The following is a 16,858-nucleotide window of genomic DNA, read 5'->3' as shown; positions in this document are numbered from 1 at the left end:
TTAATCAAACCACCCGTTCACTTTTCAGGGCATCATGCACCCAAAAAAACACATTTCAGATAATACCAATGGATATTCGCACCCTCAAAAAGCGTTGTAATTTTTTTTGTACATACGCCCTTTTAAAGAACAGTTAAGCTCACAACTGCTGCCGTAAGATTAACTTGTGGCACTAATGGACTGCTCTGCCCTAGCATTAAGCCAGTGTGTACCGAAATGAAGAAACCAACCGGGTCTGAACATCCTGCAAGCTTATATCAAGCATCCGAGCAGCATAACAGACCCCATCACAAGCGGAACCGACGCACAATAAGGATGTTAGGGCTGTTTTGAAGACTTGACAATATCATTGAGGAATCAGAAAACAAAAATCAAAAAACAAACCGTAACCCTTTAGCTTTCAAACTAAACCTTTTATTTAATCACTTGCTTTAATTTGCTCCTGAATGGTCTAGTTGACAAGTGCTTAATCCCCATCTCGAACACCGCCTGTGAGCTCTGAACCAGGAATGCCAGGCCAAGAAAAGTCCGGCAGCAAGATCAGCGCCAACGCTACTCACACCCCTGACCTCCCTCCCACACCACTCACCCCCCAGCTCAGCGCTCTGAAAACTTGCAGAAACGCTTTGTCATTTAGGTCTTTTTTTTTTTTTTTCTCTTCATCTTTTACCTTTTTTTTTTTTTTAAATTCTGATTAAGAGAAATTAAAAATTAAAAAAAAAAAAAAAATAATAATAATTCAAACAGAAAACCCTAGCAATCCAAACCTGAAATCGTGGGAAAATAAAATAAAAAAAAGTTATTGAATAAATATAATAAAAAAAAAAAAGAAAACAATGAACCTCGCCTAAACTGATTAGATTCTATTTTTGTTTACTTTCTCCTTTGCGTTTCAATGCATTTGTTGCTCCCTTGGAACAACAACTAAAAGCAAAAGTCTCGTCCCCTCGCTGCTCTCTTCTTACGGGAAGATGGCAAAAAGTCTTTGCAAAGTCATTGGACAGCCCGGTTACAACGTAACCCCCCCCCCCCCACTTCCAACCCAAACCCTCCATGCTGCGGATTCCTACCACCACCCTTCCACCATCTCATTCCCACGCTCCTCCCCTTCCTCCTCTCCCCTTCCCGCCCCCCCCCCCTTCCGAATCCTCCAAACCCCACCAGAAAGAGGGGGGAATAAAATAAAAACTGTATTGATAGGGTATTTTCCGGTCAGTGGTTTTATTTACAGGTAAACACCTCTGTATTTTATTTTAAGCTGAAAAAAAAAAAAAAAAAAAAGCGTTGGGAATAGTGGCAATTTCATAACGAGTGCTCTAGTTTTCTGTTCTTCCATTGGTTCTTTTCACATATATATTTTTACCATTTATTTAAACCGCCTTCACTTTACACCCTGCGTTCAGAGCTTTCTTTTGAAACAGTTGAGTATCACCACTACTCAACCTCAAGCAAAACTGAAGAAAAGCAAAACAGAAAAAAATATATATTTATATGCTTATATATCATTTTTTTCCCCCCTGCTCCTCCCCGTTCTCTGCACCCCGCAGAGCAGTGTTTTCAAGTCTCGGCACAGCCAGTTCGCCATTGGAAGGGAGCCGAGACGCAGGCGGCAGCTTTGGAAGGCAAGTCCCTCTTTTGGTGCCAGCAGGGTGAGCGAGATAGATGCATGGCTTGGTTTTGCTTTTTCTCCCACTAAAGTCCAACAGTAGAAAACAAACACAGCGGGGCCTTCTAGGCCAGGCCAAACCCCTCCGAACACTCCTGAATAGCCAACAGCAGCATGTGACGTAGCTTCTCGTAGCTCTCGTAGGCTGGAAGGTCCAACTGGTTGAAACTAAAGCAATAATAATTAAAAAAAACAACAGTGTGTTAGTAGAAAGCCTTGAATGGCAGCAATATTATAATCTGCATGCACAGGCCCAGTAGCAATTGGTATATCCACGCATTGCCTGGTCTGCAGCTTCTGCTTACTTCTAAAAGCTTCTAACTTTCTGGCCAAATTCTCAACATAAACTCTTGCTGAGAGAGGGGCAGAACTGCATAGCAACGGGTTACAGGCGCCACTGGTAGCCAACGGGTTAAAAGAGCAGTCCCACTAAATAACATTTCTTGGAGAAGTAATAATGTGGAAGCCCTGGTATGTACAAAAAACAAAACAAACCCGCCACAAAGTGAACGTATTCCATTACAATAAGTACCCAAGGAAACATCCCAGTCTAGTTATGGGCTCACTTCTATTATGGTAGAATGGCGCATTATCAAAGCTGGAGGAGCTGGTGTAGAACAAAACTTTTTATAAGAAAATAAATTAGACCAAAAAGGCTCTCGCACCCACAAATAAAAAATATTAATATTTCTCCAACACTAAAAAGAGTTCCCTGGCGTCCCATCGCCAAAATGTCAAGTAAGGCCTTGGGAAATAATGGGAAAACACACAACTAAGTCCCCTGATCCAACTCGTCTTTTACCAGGTGTGAGCAGATGGCAGCCGGTCAGTGGATCGGTCGTCCCGGTGTATTTGGAACTTCTGGATGCCGTTCATCCCTTCTAGAGCCGCAAAGCCCTGCAGGGGGACCTTAGAGGTGCCGGTGACAAACTGAAGGAACTTCGCTCTGTCGGCCTGATCGAAAGAGCGCAATGCCCTCCAGAACCACTGAATCTGCAGGGAAAGTAAGACCGGGGCATATTAAGGTCTTAACCATCACGGAGCTGAAGATGTGGGACCAACATGTACTACACCGTCACAAGCAGCATAACGGAATTTGAGGGTACCTACTAACCAGCAGTGGGATGTCCTATTATGGTAACCATATGAAGTGATCATTGGCTCCTCCAATCTCAACCGGTGAAAATGCACCTCTACAAGGAAGTATAGTGCAGCAGGTTGTGGGAGAAAAGCTACGCCTAAAGTCAGTCAGGCTTGGCCACAGTGGCTCTGCGGTTCCCCTCACCTGGATGGAATTTGACTGGTACTTGTGGTATTCTGTGTTGGATTTCAGGTCATCGATGTCTATGGTGGGCAGGCCGGAGATCAGCAACTCCAGCTCCTGCTCCGTGAAGATGGAGATAAGACGCTTGGGAATAATCTCATAGAACCCTTCCAAGAAGGACCCCAGCTGCTTGCGGATCGCACCTGTTGGGCGGAGGGGGGTGAAGGCCGAGTTAGACAATATCACAGAGGAACATTTATTTATCACAATACACAAAACCCATTGGGTCTTTATTGCAATCTGTTACTGTACCGGTCATCTTCATCTGGCACACAAGGTGGACATATTCCTTCTTGTTCTCTTCCGTCACCAGAATGTTTGCACCGTTGGGCTTCAGATCACGAACTTCACAGACTCCAAACTCCTGGACCTGTAAAGAAGAAACGGAAGACAAACGCTAAAGAGCTGAGCAAAAGATACAGACTCAACAAGAGAAGTATGAACAGCTTCTCAGAGCAAGTCCGAGACCTGCACTGACTGAAGTGGACAATGTGATTAAGTACTTTTACATGGTGTGCTGGGAAGCGGTTCTGTTGATCCATGGCAGAGTACAGGTTAATAAACACAGTGCTGGATAGAGGCTAAAATGAATAAGTACCAAGAATTTACAGAGCAGGTGTGGAGAAGGAGTGCAACAGCTGATAATCCGTGTGTAGAACAGCAGTGAAAGGGTGGGCCTCACGGGGAAGCATGGAATACTCTCACCCCGCAAAGTATACCGAAACGAGAGCTATAACTGCCAGGCAGAAGCCCCCTTCCAAATCTGCTTAATCTCTAGCAAAAAGTACAGAGGCCGCAGCACTCCAAAAACATCAACAAAAACATAGCAGGGAAGACCCCGTGTGGACAGAAATGTTGGCGGTTTTATATACGAGCGTATCACTGTATTTTGGAGTGTTGCTGCCTCTTGTGCATTTTCTACAAGAGATGCATATCCAACTCGCTTGCTATTGAAAGGGCCTGCACTGCTGTCTGCAGCAGCGAAACATCCCACAACAGCCCCCCCCGCTGGAGACCCTCACAGGCAGGGTTCTTTACCTCTGTGCTGAAGCTCAGATCGTATCCCAGTGTTGAGACGTCATTCTCGAGCAAGTAGACCAGACCCTGGTAGAAGTGGTAATCCTCGCTCTCCATGTCAGTGTATCTGGGGGGGTGGGGGAAGCGTGTCACATGGTTAGAAAAGGGCATCACAGATAAACAAGGGGTTACCCAGGTTCAGGCAATAATGATGCACCATCAGCTAAATTGGACATTGTGCGTTAACTGCATCACAGCAATCTATGCAACACAAGCAGTTACAACCGCCTTTGTCAAACAGGCTTGCAAAAGATTGCAGTACAGTCTTACACGCCACCAAGGCCTGCATTGGAAGAAACTCCTGTTGCACCCGTGTAAACGGAAAAGGGCTTTTTAGCGGAAAGTGCTCTGCACAGCACACACATTAGCTGTGGCCTGAGCACTGAGATGTATCCTGCTGTATATAACCTGTAAGTGCTGCTGGTTGGAGCACGGAGATGTATCCTGCTGTATATAACCTGTAAGTGCTGCTGGTTGGAGCACTGAGATGTATCCTGCTGTATATAACCTGTAAGTGCTGCTGGTTGGAGCACAGAGATGTATCCTGCTGTATATAACCTGTAAGTGCTGCTGGTTGGAGCACGGAGATGTATCCTGCTGTATATAACCTGTAAGTGCTGCTGGTTGGAGCAGTGAGATGTATCCTGCTGGATATAACCTGTACGTGCTGCTGGTTGGAGCACCGAGATGTATCCTGCTGTATATAACCTGTACGTGCTGCTGGTTGGAGCACTGAGATGTATCCTGCTGTATATAACCTGTACGTGCTGCTGGTTGGAGCACAGAGATGTATCCTGCTGTATATAACCTGTACGTGCTGCTGGTTGGAGCACAGAGATGTATCCTGCTGTATATAACCTGTAAGTGTTGCTGGTTGGAGCACAGTTGGCAGTTCCCGCTCGGATCTCACCTGACGGACTTGCCCAGGATGTGCTTGTAGAAGGACCGTGTGAAGTAGCACTCCAGCAGCCTGTTGTCGTACACGGCTTTGGCCACGATGCGACCCACAAACTTGAAGTAGCTGAGGTGGTTAGGGTTGCAGTGGGAGGAGGGGTTGATGGTGTAGGTGACGCGGTCCCCAGGAGAGGTGCGGAACAAGGCATACATGGGGTTGAACATCTCCCGGGAGATGATCATATACCACTCCCGCAGCAGCCCACCGGCATCCTGTCCTTCCTCCCCTTCAAAGACTATGTACCTAGGCAGGGGGGAAATGAGGAGGTGAGGGGATGCTACACAGGCCTCTACAGGCTCTTACACACCAGTATAGCAAGCTGCCAGTATGGTGTTACAATGCTCCCTCATCTCCCTTCGCCATTGGGAAGACCTCTGCAGTATATTGAAGGGTCCAGTTCCATTCAAATGAATGGGATCACAAGCCTTACCAGCACAGGGAAGTGGCTTCCCAGCATATAACAGGCCCGCAATATTTTAGAGACTTTTACATACTTTTACACCCCCACAAAGAGAAAAAATACATTGATATTGTTTGTAATGTCCACAAGAGCTGCATGGGACACGACACGATCGCTATAGCAGCTACATGTGCACACGCCATTAGTATGTAAGTATACCCCCCCCTATTGATCAAACTCTTTAGTTAACAATGTCAAGGAGCAGCACACTGAGGTTATAGGCAAGAGAGCTCTACAACAGGGGTGGACAACTCCAGTCCTGAAGGGCCACCAACAGGCCAGGTATTAGGGATATCTCTGCTTCAGCACAGGTGGCTCAATCAGTGGATCAGTCATTCTGATTGAGCACCCGTGCTGAAGCAGGGATATCCCCAATACCTGGCCTGTTGGTGGCCCTTCAGGACGGGAGTGAGGTGACCACACATCCTGTACACCGTTTCACGGTGGGGGAGAATAAGCCAGCGACCCCGTGGCATGCCGCCGTTACATAGCAGGCGAGGTTGTGTTTGGCGTTTCTCTCGCTTGGGACACTGCCCCCGTGCTGGTATCGTGGCCCGTACCACGGCGCCACTTACAATCGGTTTTTCATTTCCTCCGGGGATTTTCGGTGCAGCTCGCGGTACGAGTCCTCAAACACGTGGTCACGCCTTACGTGCACGGCCATGTCTTCCTTGCGCAGCCCTTCATCCAGGCGCTCCAGCTCCTGGCGGAAATATCTGGGGGGGGGGGGAATGGGAGGACAAGCACCATGATGAGCAATCCCGAGTCAAACTGCACTTAGGCGCGTTAACGATTCATTGGGCGCCTTTGCGGCTTTCAGGCATCCGCTTCCAACATCAAACCAGGGGGGAACGTGTGGCTAAGGAAATGGCACCGGAAGCTTGCGATCCAATGCCAGCTCATTGGGTATCCCACGTGTCTCGGCACGTTAGACCCGTCACACTATCCACAATATCATGTTCCGATAAGAAAGATATGCGCAGGTCAGCACTGCATTCACCCCAGTGACCGCCACACGTGGGAGCCGGCACTTTAACACATACACTGCCAGATGCAACCTGCTCCGGACCCTTCCAGCAGCCAGGGGTTACATTTTGGGTAATAATCCTACAATTCCCTGACCTCAATCTGCACTACTAGTTGGGTCACCGATAATACGCCCAAGGAAACGCAGGCCTGACATCACCAGTGTTTGTAGAAACCCTGTTTAACCAGCAGCTATCCCGCCCCCCACCCATTCCTAAAGCTCCTGGGTGCTTTGAACTTACTTGCGTTTGACATCGAAGTCCAGGACTCGGATATAATCCACCAGAACTGCGAAGGGTCCGTCAGCCAGGTGCGTGGTGGACTGCCGCAGGATCTGGTTCAACACAGTGCGGTGCGTCTCTGGGAAAAAGGCAGACAGACGAAACCAGAGTGTGAGATACCCAGCCACCTGCGATTTTTACTCTACCCTCTTCCTTTCTGAGACAGCACACGCACTCCACCACTTCCCTAGGAGCGCTCCTCACATACTGCAGGTTGAAAATAAACTTGTAACAAACAATTTCACTCCGTGTGAACTTGGGTTTGATATGCACACATGGCTCTGTGCAGGGGGAGCATGGCAGACATGCCTTTGTGAACACACTGGAGACCCGCACCTGCAAAACGTAGGAACTTCTGAGTGTCGGGAGGCAGGCTGGAGGAGATGTGCATAGCGGAGGGCTCCCGAGAGAAGAACGGATCCAGGGAGGAAGGAGTGGCGGGAGTGAGAGGGGCCGGGGACAGGGGAGGGGGCTCGTCCTTTATGTGAGACAGCTGGCTCTCCCGAGTGTCCCGTACGGGCGGCTTGCTCTCCCGCTCTGTGGCATGGACAAGGAAAAAGGCTTCCACGGCCGGCTGAAGAACTGCAGGGCAAAGAAACAAAAATAAACCATCATGGAGAATTCTGCACAGCATCATTTCATAATCCAATCTCACAAACTACAGAGGATTGGGGTGTAACGTTTCCGTTGTCAGAGCAATCCTGTGTAACCCCTTCCCTGCTGTACCACTTAAGAGATGATCTCAGTCCTTTGTTACCTAGCACAGCATGTTGGTCATGCGATTCCTCCAGCTCTTTCAGGCACTCTCCCAGCATGTCCCACAGCTCGTCCAGGCTCAGCTGCTCGCTCAGCAAGGGCAACTCTGGCAGCCGCTCCTCCTCCTCCTTGTCTGCGGCCTGCGATGCTTCAGAGCCTGCAGACACCAGAACAAGAAAGCAGCCATACATCAAGGAACCTGCACACCTTTTATACATCTCCACTATCACCACCTCACACCCCTCGACAGTACACTGACCAACTGACTGAGTGTCCTGTGTGGCCGGAGATGGCTGGTCAACATCCATAGGAGACTCCTCCCTGCGAGCAGAACCCTCCGCCTGAACGAGATAAGAACCGGTTACACGGATGACAACAGCAGCATGGGCTACCAAGTGGGTTTGGGAAAGAGGTGGGCGATGAGATGAAACGATATGTGATAAAGGCAGGCTGAGAAGCACAGGGTATGCTGCAATGTCAAACACAAAGCATGAGGAACAGTGACTGTGCAAGTGAAAAGCAAGGCGTTAACAGCTTCCCTGTGGGTGCTGTGCCAGGGGGAACGTGCAGAAAGCAGCCAGAGGGGAGCATGCCTCGTCTGCAACCCGGCACATCCAAACAAGCGGGCACCACAACAAGTGCACAAACACACAAAACCAAGACGCAATGCGCACACACTAAGACATGCACAAAACAAGCAGGGGGGAAAGGGAGAAGACAGGTAAAGGATGAAAAACAAATAGATCAAATAAAAAGGGGGGAACAAACTAAGGATGGATGTTCTGCAGGCGCCAGTCATCATGCTAACCGTTGCAGTTTGCAGCTGTCTCCGCGCCCTTTGACCCTCACGTACCATTTGTATAATGGCATCAGCCTCGGCCTCCAGCTGCTGCACAGCTGCCTGGATGCTACTAGCCGAGGCCAGGCCGGTAGCCCCTGCAGCAAGAGAAGGGGAATTTCAAAGCCAGGTAAGTTCAGACCCCACACCATCCTATAGCCCCATGAGCCCCCCCTCCCACAGCATAACCTTCCTCGGCTATCCCACGCACTTTCTATCCTGCCCCACTCGGGTTATGGGGCAGCAATGGGTTGTATACTCCAATGCACAAAACTCTACTTCGCAACGCAATGTGTAACTGGGAGAATGTGAAGTACATTAACTAAAACCCGTTATTGAATAGTTATTTGCAATTGGTGCGAAATAAAAACAAAGGGTGTAAACTCTCCTTAAACAGGTAAAACTATATAGCCCTCGCGTGCCAAGAAAAAGAAATGGCATCAGGAAGAATTCCTGTGCTCTTAGCTTGGAGTCAATGACCTTTATTAGGTGGCAGTCACCTGTCGGTCATATTCCAACACCCCGTCTGCGCAGTAACCCGGAAAACCAGTTAAACCAAGGGAAAGAGAGACTTTATGCACAGCAATGTGTTGCAACGCGAGTATTAATGTGGCATGCAAACAGACCGTGTACAGTCAGTGGCACCGCGAAGCAGTGTCTGTGGACACGCAGAACGCAGGATCCTCGGGCCAGTCTGAGCAGGAATCTGGCAGAGGGGTGCGCTTCTTCCCTCTGCTCCCTATTTCATGGCCCTGCCTCGCTCGCGTGTAAGCGTGACACCTGCAGCAGGTTCCTACCTAGTCTGCTGGTCTGTTTGGCCTTCTTGTTGGCTCTGCGGGTGTCGTCCCGGAGCTGGATGATAACCTGCAACACTCGCAGGAAGAACTTCTGCGTGGAGGTCTTGGACGTCAGCATGGACATGGAGGGCAGCTGCAGTTCCCGCCCTCCCAGTGGGCGCTTCTGAGATGCCACGATCACCACACTCTCTGCAATGTCAAACCTGGACCGCAGGGACGGGGCGGGAACAGACCTAACAATTTAGATTGAACTCTGATCTGAGACCCACACGTAGCCAACACCAAAACACACACACACACAGACACAGGACCACACACGAACCTGCTCTGCATTTTGCCCTTAGCTTTGGTGTTGTGAGGCTGTTCCTCGGGAAGGCCGTCAGGAGAGAGGGTCTCGCATTGAGCGCGTCTCTGCTGCTCCAGGTTATACTCGCGCAGCTCTGCCAACAGGGTACCTGGCAGGAAAACCAGCGCGATTAACGCGCATCTGTTCTCCATTGTCACCCCGATGTGGCTGTCTAGCATTGCTAAAGCAGTGTACATTGGGATGTACACTGTACAGACAGCAGGAGTATATAGTTTAGGCCTCTTCCTTACCTATCTGCTTGCACAGGGTATATCCCAAGTGATGGGCGCCACTGAGCAGCAGTTTCAGTACAGTGTCACGTGTCCCAGGATCCCCTCTGGAGAGCTGCAGTAGTACATTGGCTGCATCTTCCAGGCCTTCCTCTGAACACGAGTGGGACGTCAGCACCTAGGAGGGAAAAAGCCACAGCAGCGAATTGAAACGCACGCTTATCACACAAAGTCAGCCCAAGCACAGAGCTCCCCAATATCTTCACTGCAGGCACGGCCTGTTCCAACGGCAAACTGCATTACTGCACCTCAACTAACCACATTACTGCCAGAGGGGCAGGATATCCCAGCTTCAGCACAGGTGGCTCAATCAGGGGACCCACCTGTGCTGAAGCAGGAATATCCTTAAAACCTGACCTGGGGGGAGGGGGTTGTCTTGATGACTGGAATTGAGAACCCCTAGTATAGAGGTGTATAAGTGTTACTGCAACATGCAGGAGCTCTCCTCCGGAAAGTTCGGGGACACTGAAGCCCCTCTGCTAAGACCTGAATTTATATAGATAGGCAGACATCAGTAACTGTGAAGACACAATAAGGCGAGCGCAAGCCAGAAAAAACAGAAACAGAAACAGCAAAATGTAAGTCACACAATAGCCTAAAATGCTAAAAATGGAATGGCTGATGGGAGGGGAAATAGGATGGAAGGAAGTAATACAAAATCACTCACACGGCCATGTGAGTGGTTTTTATATATCTATTTTATCCACCCCACCATTTATTGTCACTTGACAGTGTCATACACCTATTGCTGTTCTCCCCTCCTCTCCTGAGATCTCCGTCAGGACCAGTGATCAATGAAGCAAGCCGTAAGCTAAAGCCACCTTTGTTGTGATGCGTATACACTCACATGGCCGTGTGAGTGATTTTGTATGACTTCCTTCCATCCTAATTCCCCTCCCATCACCTATTCCATTTTTAGCATTTTAGGCTATTGTGTGACGTACATTTTGCTGTTTCTGTTTTTTCTGGCTTGCGCTCGCCTTATTGTGTCTTCATACTGTGTGAGGATCGTGGGAGATCCGTTACCTGCTGAGCAGCAGCAAAGACTAGCGGCTAGTATTGCATGATTTTATTATTTATGTGCATCATTGCCGCCTATCTACATCCACTTTGAACTCCAACTAGATTTTGGGTATCAGTGTGTATAATTGTGAGGAGCGCCCCAGTTTTCTTGTATATCAGACATCAGTAACTAACCAGCAGCCACCACCCTTTATCGGGTAGCACTATATGCAAATGATTGTCCCTGTAGAGCCGAGGGCTGGCAGAGGCATACAATGTTTTATAAGAGCATTGCCGGCCGTGATGTAAGCACCACATCTGTAAGTGTCCATAGTCGGGAGTAGACACCAGAAGGGGAATTTGATGATTGCATCATTTCTTAGGGACAGCCAGCAGCCGTTATGATTTAGTTGATGCAAAGCCTCACCCATAACTTACCTCAACAGAAAGCTGCAGTTGCTTTTCCGTGAGCCCAGAGGCTGCCACCTTATCGGGCACACTGCCACCATCGGATTTCGCTGGAGACTTGCCACTTTTTGTGACCGCTTCACAAATAGAAGGAAAATAAATAAATAAGAGGCAGGGCTACAGGGCGAGACTGGTCTATGCACCAAGAACAAGCAGCTCAATATTACACAAAGGGGTCTATAACAATGACATGTACCCCTGCAGTGTGAGGCACAAATTCAACAGGCCTGGCTAATCAGAGTGACAGACCCAGAAGGCCATGGACCGGTCCTGTGCCCTTTTTCTACCTTGCATCTGATTCGTGTCAGACTAAAGAAGTCTCATGAATTCAGCCATCTTGGATCAGATTTGGTCTTGGCGCCATGTACTGGAAGATCCCAAATCAACACCAGCCCTTGCTGTGTCACTGGCCGGGCCTATGGGTAGGGATGGGGCGGCACCACATGGGGAAAAACACTTACTTAACACTGCGCTTGCGTTGATGATGGTTGGCACAGTCACTGCAGGTATGGGTACAGGGACTGGCGCCGTCGCGGGCGTTGGGGCAGGTGCAGGGGCAATGGCATTGCTTGGATTAGCCAGGGCCTCTGTAGCCTTGTTGTCGGGCAGGGCGATGGAGATCAGGGAGAGGAGGCGGAGCAGCTTCTCCGTAAGCAGCGAGCTGCGTCGGATGACCGGATGGGACAACATGTTCATGAGCTGACCCAGAGGAGAGGCCTCGAGGCTGCACTGCGAGCTCTCCCCATCTCCCCCGGAGCTGACAGGCACTGACTTTATGGAGGTTTTCCCCTTGCGGCTCACATTCATGTTGTCCAGTTTGACTAGCAAGTCCCAGAAGTCTGTGGAGATGTTGCCCGCCCCAGTACTGCTGCTGGACGGCCCGAAGCAGGGGCTGCAGGTCAGCTTTATACTCCTCTCCCTGCTCTCGCTGATTTCCAAGCTGCACTCCCTACTCCTTTGCTGTGTGAAATGGCTGGGGAACACCTGCGGGAAAAGAGCATGCACGGGTCAGCCATGGGTCAAAGAAAGGGTTAAACCAATGCAAACTTGTCGTGACGGATTAATATACATGTTTAGTAAATGCAACAATACAATTATACTATTGTCTCAGCTATGAAAATGCCACACAAGCTTCCACGTGGGAATGCAGTGTCAGTGACCTACAGACCATCCTTCCCCCCCGTTATTTGAACATACAGCGGCGTGCATCAGAACAGCAGGTGCCTCTCCCCCTCACCTTGGCCAACTGTATGAGGGTGTCCAGCACATGCCTGCACACCACAGGGGCCGCCTGCGGGTGGATGTGGACGGTGGAGCCGCAGGCCGCGTGCTTTTCCGTGTGCTTGCGCCCCAGGGACCTCTGGATTTGAAAGATGTTGGTACGGCAGCCGAGTGCAGCGTCCATGGACACTGAGAGCCAGGAGAGCTGGTTGGAGTTCTTGGACTCCATTTTGTGCAGCAGCTCCAGGGGGCGGCTGTCATGGCTGGAGGCGCACGCTTTGGTGCCTCCCCTCTTGTCAGGGCCTCCGGCGGGCTGCTTGGGGCTTTCTATGCAGAGCTCGGTCTCGCTGCTGCGCTGCAGGATGGACAGCAGGCTGCGGATAACCCAGTTGCGTGTCTGTGCGTGGTAGCAAAGGTTGCGCAGGACGCGATGCAGGCGGCTGGTGTTGAGCTTGGGCTCATCCACAAACAGCAGGACAAGCAGACAAGAGAGGGCCTCATGATCCAGCAGCAGGCGGCCTCGCAGGCGAAGCAGGCTGTCCACATTACTGCCTGCCGGCCTGTAGGGGAAAAACATTTAGAAGAGGATATATAACAAAGGGACACAGCCCTTTATGTTTACACTCCTGCCACCTGAACAATGAATGAGGGCTGTCATTCTTAAAGGGTAGTGAATGCCTGGTGCAGCCTCCCAGTGGAGGTGCTGGGGGCAAGCAGAGATATGCAAACGGCTTTGCGTACCCAAAATGTGACCAGGAAGAGTTTAAAAAACATTATAGTACAGCTATTCATACCTGGTGTGGGTACTGCTGCCACCCATCTGGAAGGTGCCTCCTCTCTGCACAGCCAAGCGGGTATACTGAACCCCTCGGTTCCCACTCAGTCGGCTTGTGAACGCTGTAGGGGAAGGGACAGTGCGGTCAGAGGGAAGTAAAAAAATAAACCCAAAAAAACAGCTGTATAGAGGACTTTCTATTTGGTTATACTGCATTCATACAAAAGCTGCCACCTCGGGGACTTCTCATGCCACGGTTTTCATTACACTCTCGGGGACTTCTCATGCCACGGTTTTCATTACACCGATATTATTCTTTTTTAGTTTTGGGAACGTTTCTGTCCATATGGTTTAGAGCAGGAGTGTCCAGCTCCTGTCCTCAAGGGCCATCAACAGGTCAGGTTCAGGATATCACTGCTTCAGCCCAGGTGGCTCAACCAGTCCCTGCTTCAGCACAGGTGGCTCAACCAGTCCCTTGCTTCAGCCCAGGTGGATCCATCTTAGTTAGCCACCCATGCTGAAGCAGGGATATCCTGAAAACCTGACCTGTTGGTGGCCCATGAGGACTGGAGTTGGCCACAGATGGGTTTTGAAGGGCAGTTTTTAGTTGAATTAAGAGGGTGGGGGAGGGGGGGGGATATAGATATAATATTTCTGCGAGGGACGACGCGGTTACCTGGGCTCCGGAGGATGGCAGAGAGAGCAGAGGTGCTGCTGTGACCAAACAGCCTCTCGTGCATGAGCTGCCTCTGCCGGGCCTCCTGCTCCCTGCGCAAAGCCTGCGCCTCCGCTGCGATGTCAGGCGGCATCACTGCCAGGACGCTGTCCTCCATGTCCTCCAGCACGCTGCGGCGCAGGTCTGACGGCAGCGTCTGGATGAAGGTCACCGGGTCCATGGGGGTGTCTGAGGTGGCACTCTGGGCAAGTTCACGCCTCTGCTGCTCTGCCCGCTGCTGAGCCAGCACCTGAGAGGCAGCAGCAGGGGATAGTGAGGACACATGGCACAGAGGATAAGGGGCGGATAGAGAGAGGTGGGAGAGGAATAACAGCACAGCGAGTCAAAGAAGGATACAAGAGCAAAGAAAGAGGATCATGGGAACAGAACGAGGCGCGAGACCACGTGGGGACCACCACTCACTCCTTCAGCTCCTCTTACCTCTTCCTGTATAGCTGGTGGCAGCGCTGCTAGGAACTCCGGGCTGACCTCTGTGACCCCAGCACTGGTCACCACAGGCGGGGCAATGACCGGGACAGCAGTGGGAGGAGCACGGGCGGGTGGTCGGATGCCCAGCTGATTCTGCAGCACCTCCCTACGGATGTCTTCAGGAAGTGCGGCAAGGAAAGATGGATCCACCCCCTCAGGTAGGTTTATACCTGGCACAGGGAAAGGGTTTAGAGTGAGTCCCATACTGCACCGAGCAGGGGTTTGGGAGAGAATAATCTTTCACAGTTACACCAATATGTATTTTATTCAGCCAGGACAAAAAAAGTAGTGTAAACGCTTCGGGGACACCTTTTCCCAATGTCTACTTATGTATAAAGCGTTTATTCCTATTATGTCCTGTGTGTTCCTGCTGTAAAGCGCTGTGTACATGGAAGGCCCTATATAAAGATATCCATACAATGATGCTGCAGAGAACAAACCCTACAGACACTGTATAGAAGATCTTGGTCTTGCACAAACAAGCCCCGCAGTGGCACAAGGATGACTGGCCACAGGTTGTAGAACGAGGATTGTCGTGATATTGTAACCGCACAAGCCGCCACAACGAGATGAGTTTTGCAGTCACCTGCTAATGGATCCTCCTCCTCACTACTGGTCGAAGGCAGCGGCTCTTCCAGGATCCCAAGGGAATCTGTCGCCAACAAAGACACGGCCAAGTCTCTGGCAGAGGGCACCTCGGAGGAGGGGGCTGGTGGGGAACTGGGAGAAGGGGGAAAAACAAACTCAGGAAAAGGGACTTTGCAGACCGCACAATAGTATGTTACCCAGGATAGTCAGAGTCCAATATATTACTAGATATTTGTTCTGATTCCCAGACATGAGCTTTAAGCGGAGAGCGATTACGGGAAAACTAGCACTGGATTGACTGGCACTATCGCAGCTTAACGAAGGCGGCAATTAGCAGCTGTAACCGATTATGGGTAAACAAGGGCCAATGTCTGCTGTGAAGCCTCAGATCCCATGTTATCCTTGGCTTCTCCCCTCCCATATTTCACGGCAGCAGTGCCAGTCCTTAATGTCCTGCGTCCAGTAGTGCCGTACCTATCATCGCTGTGCTGAGACAACCCCGCTTGACTGTCACTTGGAGCTGGTGGCTCCACAGGCTGCTGGCCAACTGCAATGCTGCCGCTGACCACAAGGGGCTGATCTGGGTTTATGATTCCAGATGCCTCCACACCTCCTTCCTCCAGGGGGCCTGAGGCAAGGCTGCTGGTGTCCATCGGGGAGCCCTCCAGCTGGCTGCTAACCGCAGTCAGAGCATCGGAATCCTCTGCCCGCTCTGGGGACAGCGAGGCTGTGGTAAGAACAACAAAACCATCAGAGTTAAAGTATCTCTACAGTGCAAGCCTTTGGTACATGGACAGAGTGGTGACACAGCCCCATCCTTACATTTATTTATTTATAATAATGTGTTACCAGGAAGTAATACACTGAGAGTTACCTCTCGTTTTCAAGTATGTCCTGGGCACAGAGTTAAGACAAATACATGGGTACAAACTAACAGCTGTCACTACAGACATGTCTTCCAGTCAGCAGGAAAGGTCTTGCTCTGCGCCCATGGCTGGTATACTGGGGTTTCTGCTCTACCATATCCAACAGTAATGTAAACCCCTCTGTATGGGCTTTGCAATGACTGCTTTCAATGCCTCAACCCTGAACCCAAATCTCCACGGGAAAGGACCACTCACTTATTGTGGGGGCCGGTGACAGCTCCATCTGTGTGGTGTCCCCTTCGGTATTGGATCTGCCTGGTCCGGAGTCCTCTTGCTCAGATGGCATTAGCAGGTGCCCACTATCCTCTGAGAGTGACCCCGCCTGCAGCCCCTGGGGAAGCTCCGTTAGTGTAGCTTCAGGGGGGTGAGCTCGCAGGGAGGGATCCAAAGGAACCAGCTCAGGGCTGGTTGGGGTTCCCTCTGCTGAAGAAGGGGCAGTGGGGAAGTTCTCAGGACGGCCATCTTGATCTGGCATGGGAATAGTGGACATGCTTTAGTGGGTCAGAAGCTGGAGAAACCCATTGGCTCCTCGTCGTCGAAAACTTACAAAGAGGAAGGTTACAGTTTTCCCGCTGTTTACTGCTCCACCCATGGCGGTAAAACCATTCATCTCAATACTCTGCACGCCTTCTGTGGTGTTGAAATGTACGACGCATAAGCTTGGGTGAGTACATGCAGTAGTCGCTATACAAGGCCACCCCTCTGGGAAGGCAGTAAGCTGTATAGTTATCTCGAGAAATGGGGCAAAAATCCCTACCCCACAACAATACAACTTACTACCTCACCCAGAAGAGGGCAGAGAAAGGGAGTTGGGAGGGATATCATTATCCTATTCACACCTAGGCCAGAATTAGAGGG

At 50.4% G+C, this 16,858-nt stretch overlaps 1 protein-coding gene across 18 annotated transcripts in view; it reads right to left on the bottom strand.

The window, feature by feature from the left end:
* Positions 1–1,193: 1,193 nt before the first annotated feature.
* Positions 1,194–16,858, bottom strand: part of HUWE1 (HECT, UBA and WWE domain containing E3 ubiquitin protein ligase 1) — a 64,582-nt gene continuing 48,917 nt past the window's right edge. For 12 of the 18 annotated variants that reach the window (XM_075578453.1, XM_075578449.1, XM_075578451.1 and 9 more), the window contains 24 exons: positions 16,196–16,468; positions 15,549–15,801; positions 15,073–15,206; positions 14,439–14,656; positions 13,959–14,247; positions 13,302–13,404; positions 12,524–13,067; positions 11,748–12,270; positions 11,257–11,363; positions 9,778–9,934; positions 9,503–9,635; positions 9,181–9,413; positions 8,354–8,481; positions 7,805–7,886; positions 7,547–7,702; positions 7,126–7,371; positions 6,751–6,868; positions 6,058–6,198; positions 4,978–5,265; positions 4,029–4,134; positions 3,243–3,360; positions 2,952–3,133; positions 2,469–2,659; positions 1,194–1,834 (listed from right to left, as the gene is read on the bottom strand). In XM_075578453.1, the coding sequence (XP_075434568.1) occupies positions 1,732–1,834; positions 2,469–2,659; positions 2,952–3,133; positions 3,243–3,360; positions 4,029–4,134; positions 4,978–5,265; positions 6,058–6,198; positions 6,751–6,868; positions 7,126–7,371; positions 7,547–7,702; positions 7,805–7,886; positions 8,354–8,481; positions 9,181–9,413; positions 9,503–9,635; positions 9,778–9,934; positions 11,257–11,363; positions 11,748–12,270; positions 12,524–13,067; positions 13,302–13,404; positions 13,959–14,247; positions 14,439–14,656; positions 15,073–15,206; positions 15,549–15,801; positions 16,196–16,468 (4,826 nt within the window). In that variant the 3' untranslated portion in view covers positions 1,194–1,731. The remainder of the gene's footprint in view (positions 1,835–2,468; positions 2,660–2,951; positions 3,134–3,242; positions 3,361–4,028; positions 4,135–4,977; positions 5,266–6,057; positions 6,199–6,750; positions 6,869–7,125; positions 7,372–7,546; positions 7,703–7,804; positions 7,887–8,353; positions 8,482–9,180; positions 9,414–9,502; positions 9,636–9,777; positions 9,935–11,256; positions 11,364–11,747; positions 12,271–12,523; positions 13,068–13,301; positions 13,405–13,958; positions 14,248–14,438; positions 14,657–15,072; positions 15,207–15,548; positions 15,802–16,195; positions 16,469–16,858) is intronic. The other 6 variants (XM_075578455.1, XM_075578464.1, XM_075578458.1 and 3 more) reach the window with 4 other exon arrangements.

The sequence above is a fragment of the Ascaphus truei genome, chromosome 21, assembly GCF_040206685.1.
Source record: "Ascaphus truei isolate aAscTru1 chromosome 21, aAscTru1.hap1, whole genome shotgun sequence".
Taxonomy (NCBI): Eukaryota; Metazoa; Chordata; class Amphibia; order Anura; family Ascaphidae; genus Ascaphus; species Ascaphus truei.
This window is presented reverse-complemented; position numbering and strand designations above follow the sequence as displayed.